We start from the raw sequence: 3,931 nt of genomic DNA on the forward strand, positions 1-3,931 counted from the left end.
CACTGTAGCAGTGCGCCACCGGGCCGGCCCGTGTGATTATCATTTCTTAAGAATAAAATTATTATTTCTTTCCTGTTGAAATAATTAATGTAAAACATTTGATTAACATAATAAAAACCATTAAATTGTATATTTAAATGGCTAAATTTTATGGTATGTAAATTATACCTCAATAAAGCTGTTAAAAAAGGTTGTTGCAAGGATTTGATGAATTTGGGTACTCATGACAGTGAGAATGATCTGTTTTCACTACAATCTAAAACTCTCACCAGTACCTTGGTGATAATGCATTGAAGAGAGAACATCTTTTCTGTGACCTAGGCTCAGCCTTCCTGTTATTGTTTAGAACCTGCCATATCAGACACTGAAGCACAGTGCTTCAGATATCTAATTGGTCATTCCTCCTTTCCTCCCTGATGGAGTTTGGATGTGTTGTCCCCTCCAAAACTCATGTGGAAATTTGATCCCCAATGGGCAGTGTTGGAAACTGAGTCATGGGGGCAGATCCCTCATGAATGAATTAATGCTCTCCCTGGGGGAGGGGGGATTAATGAGTTCTCGCTCTATTAGTTCCCGTGAGAGCTAGTTGCTTAAAAAGACCCTGGCACCTTCTCTCTCTCTCTTGCTTCCTCTCGCCATGTGATCTGCTTGTACCCACGAGCTGCCTGCTGTTTTTCCACCATGAGTAGAAGCAGCCTGAGGCCCGTACAAGACGCAGCTGTCCCAGAATCTTAAGCCAAATAAACCTTTTTCCTTCATAAATTACCCAGTCTCAGGTATTTCTGTTATAGCAACACAAAACAGGCTAAAATAGAAAATGGACTTTGGACTTTTAAGTTGGTGCTGGAGCAAGCTAACACTGTTGGGACTGTTGGGATAGAATGACTGTATTTTGTATCTGAGAGGAACATGAGTTTTGGGGGGCCAGGGGTGGAATGATGAAGTTTGGATGTGTTGTCCCCTCCAAAACTCGTGGAAATTTGATCTCCAATGCGGCAATGTTGGAAACTGATTGAGTCATGGGGGCAGATTTCATGTTAAATGTTCCTACCATAATTTAAAAAAAAAAAAGGTTTGCTGTGACATTTAGGTGCAATTGGAGAGTGTCCCCCTGACTGCTTAAGAGGGATACACTACTAGTATCTCTCTCAAACTCCCTTAAATGGTCTCACTTAAAGCCATTCTGATTGGCTATTGTTAATGTTCATTCATATCTCTTGCAATGTGAACATGCATGGCACTTCACAGTCACCATTTTGGAAGATTTTGTGGGCAGTGACTATGCTGTATTTATCTCTACATCCCCAATTGCTGGCACAGTGATTAACACATAGCAAAGATTCGAAAAACTGTCAGAAAAATAAAGGAACTAGATGTCGAATATCAATCCAAATCATATAAGCACTTTTTGTCTTGTTCTTTTCTATACTCTACTGTTACCTTCATTGAAGTTTACAATCCCTAAGCATAATTATGTTTTACTCCTATAAATCATAAGGCTTATTACTTTTCTTGTGGTAATATATTTATTTTACACTCACAGTTTTGTTGAAATCTTTTATATTGCTCCCGTTATTCTTTCTCGAAGTGTAATAAAATGTTTTTTAAAATGTCTTTTTAAAAATGATGTCTTAAACTATCATTCTATAGTACCGTTTCCTTATTTTTCCATAGTGGTTCTTATTGTTTTGAGGCTATGGACTCTTTGGGAACTGAGAAAAGCCAGGGACTCTCTCTCCAGAAAAATGTACATACATACACTTTGTGAAATATGCAAATTCTTTATATTTCAGGGGATTCTCAGTACTTCCTCAGGCCCATTTAAGGACTCCCAAGAAAAGAACCCTGGTTTATATGTTTTGGCTCACAATTATATAAATGTTCCATATGGACTTGTCACTTAGCATGCTTTAAGAATCATTTTTAAGAGACAAAATTTGCTGCCATAAAAATTAGAGAGGAGTAAATTCATACAGCCTTTATTCACTCTGTAGCTTTGTAACCAGAAGGTACATCTAATTATTTCAGCACATACGGGAATACTTTGTACAGCTTGGTCCTACAGTAGGGACACAACAATGAACAAGACAGACATAGGCCCTGCCATCACAAGGTCACACTGGAACAGAAGGGCCGGGATCAAACAAGGAAAATCAACATGGAGTGGTTGAAGAGTTCAAGACTGGAAGCAAGAAGTTACAGTCAAAGGGCTGTTGAGACAGACAAGAGAAGATGACAGCCTGGGTTAGGATAGTGGTTGTTGGACTGAAAGAGTGAAAGACTAGAAAGATCCAAAGGAATTAAATTGAACAGGGTTTGCCATCAGGTAGAAGTGAAAGACTATGCTGAGGTTTCTATCTTGGGGAAACAGGATGAGATGGTTTGGGGAGACAGCAGATGAGTTCATTTAGGGACATACTGGGTTTGTCTTGCTAGTAGGATATGAGGAGGCCCTATGTAGCACACACCAGGATACATGGGTCTGAATTTTTAGAGAGATCTGTCTATAGATTGGGAGCTGGAAGGTAGCGAGAAACAAAATCCATGGGAGAGGGTGTGGTTGCTCAGGGAGAAGAGAGCCCAAGATAGAAACTGGAAGGACAAAGTAGAGTTTGAAAAAAGCAGAAAAAGAGATAAGAAAACCAGCAGAGTGTGGTGTCATAGAACTGGTTCCTTTCCTGTTCAGGTACCACTACAATCTGTCTTCCTAAAGTTTCTCTGAATTCTTTGGGCATCTGTAATCTTGTAACATGGAGGAGAATCATATAAATAAAAAATGTTTACAAACATCTTATGGTCCGTCTATAAATCAAAATCAATGTGGGCTTATAGTACACACTAAAAAACGTATAAAATAATAAATGTAAAGGAAGTTTGAGAATAAGTGATATTTTTTTATTTTGGGTGCTGGCCAGTTTGGGGATCCGAACTTGGGACCTTGGTGTTATAAGGCTGCTCTCTAACCAACTGAGCTAACTTACTTTCATCACATAATACCATATCTTAAACTCATAATTAAGATAGTAGAAACACAAGTAAAATTATTTATCTATCATCTATATTCCTAAAACACAATACCTTATACAAGTATTGCCATTTATAAAGTATTTTTACCATAATCCTATTTAACTCTCATATAAAAGCCATAACATAGGTTAAAAGAATTTTTATCCCCCTCTGTTGATGAAGAAAATGACACTCAGAGAGGTAAAGAGACTCTCCTAAACCCTCAGCCTAGAAACTGGCAGAGCTCTTTCCATTATACCATGATACTCTCATAGCTCAATATCAGATAGGGAAAGAATGTCCTATTCTGTAAATTTCAAGTGCAGACTTCAAGTAAGTGTGAGCGTATGTGTGTGTACGTGAGAGCATGCAAGAGCAAGTGAGTGAGAGAGAGATGAAGAAGGAATGACAACTGCGTGGATTATCTCTGCCTTGCACCGTCTTTATCATGTGACTGGGTGCATAAAGACCCCTTCCCGGGTGGATGACTCGAGACTGAGAGTACAGGAGACAGTGGACTCACCTAATCTGCTATGTCTAATTTCCTCTGGTGAGACAGGCCGCAGCTTTCTCACTGCTTTAATTTCTTCTAACATTCTTTCGTGAAGGCTCCGTGGCCGTGGTGGGGTTGGTTTCAGTTTTCTGGCTGAGGCCTTAAAAAAAAAGCATAATGGCTAGGAACTGGAGTGTTTGTTCTTAAGTAAATTTTACTGAAAAGCTTCTGCACAGCAAAGGATACAATCAACAGAGTGCAAAGGCAACCTACTTTATGGGAGAAAATATTGGCAAACCATATTATAAATTATATTTCATTGATTCTAACATTGCTTGATAAAAGACTATTTTCAAGTCATTAAATATCGGGATTCCTAAAGCAACAGGGAGACTGCTGGATTTCATGGTGATTTAATCATCTGCGCTCAAC

At 38.8% G+C, this 3,931-nt stretch overlaps 1 protein-coding gene across 2 annotated transcripts in view; it reads right to left on the bottom strand.

Annotated features, from left to right (window-relative positions):
- LOC103581106 (protein spire homolog 1-like) overlaps positions 1-3,931 on the bottom strand; it is a 38,717-nt gene that overhangs the window by 4,384 nt on the left and 30,402 nt on the right. For both annotated transcript variants that reach the window (XM_008563014.1, XM_008563015.1), the window contains exon 4: positions 3,530-3,659. In XM_008563014.1, the coding sequence (XP_008561236.1) occupies positions 3,530-3,659 (130 nt within the window). The remainder of the gene's footprint in view (positions 1-3,529; positions 3,660-3,931) is intronic.

Source organism: Galeopterus variegatus, unplaced genomic scaffold (genome assembly GCF_000696425.1).
Source record: "Galeopterus variegatus unplaced genomic scaffold, G_variegatus-3.0.2 Scaffold12363, whole genome shotgun sequence".
Taxonomy (NCBI): domain Eukaryota; kingdom Metazoa; phylum Chordata; class Mammalia; order Dermoptera; family Cynocephalidae; genus Galeopterus; species Galeopterus variegatus.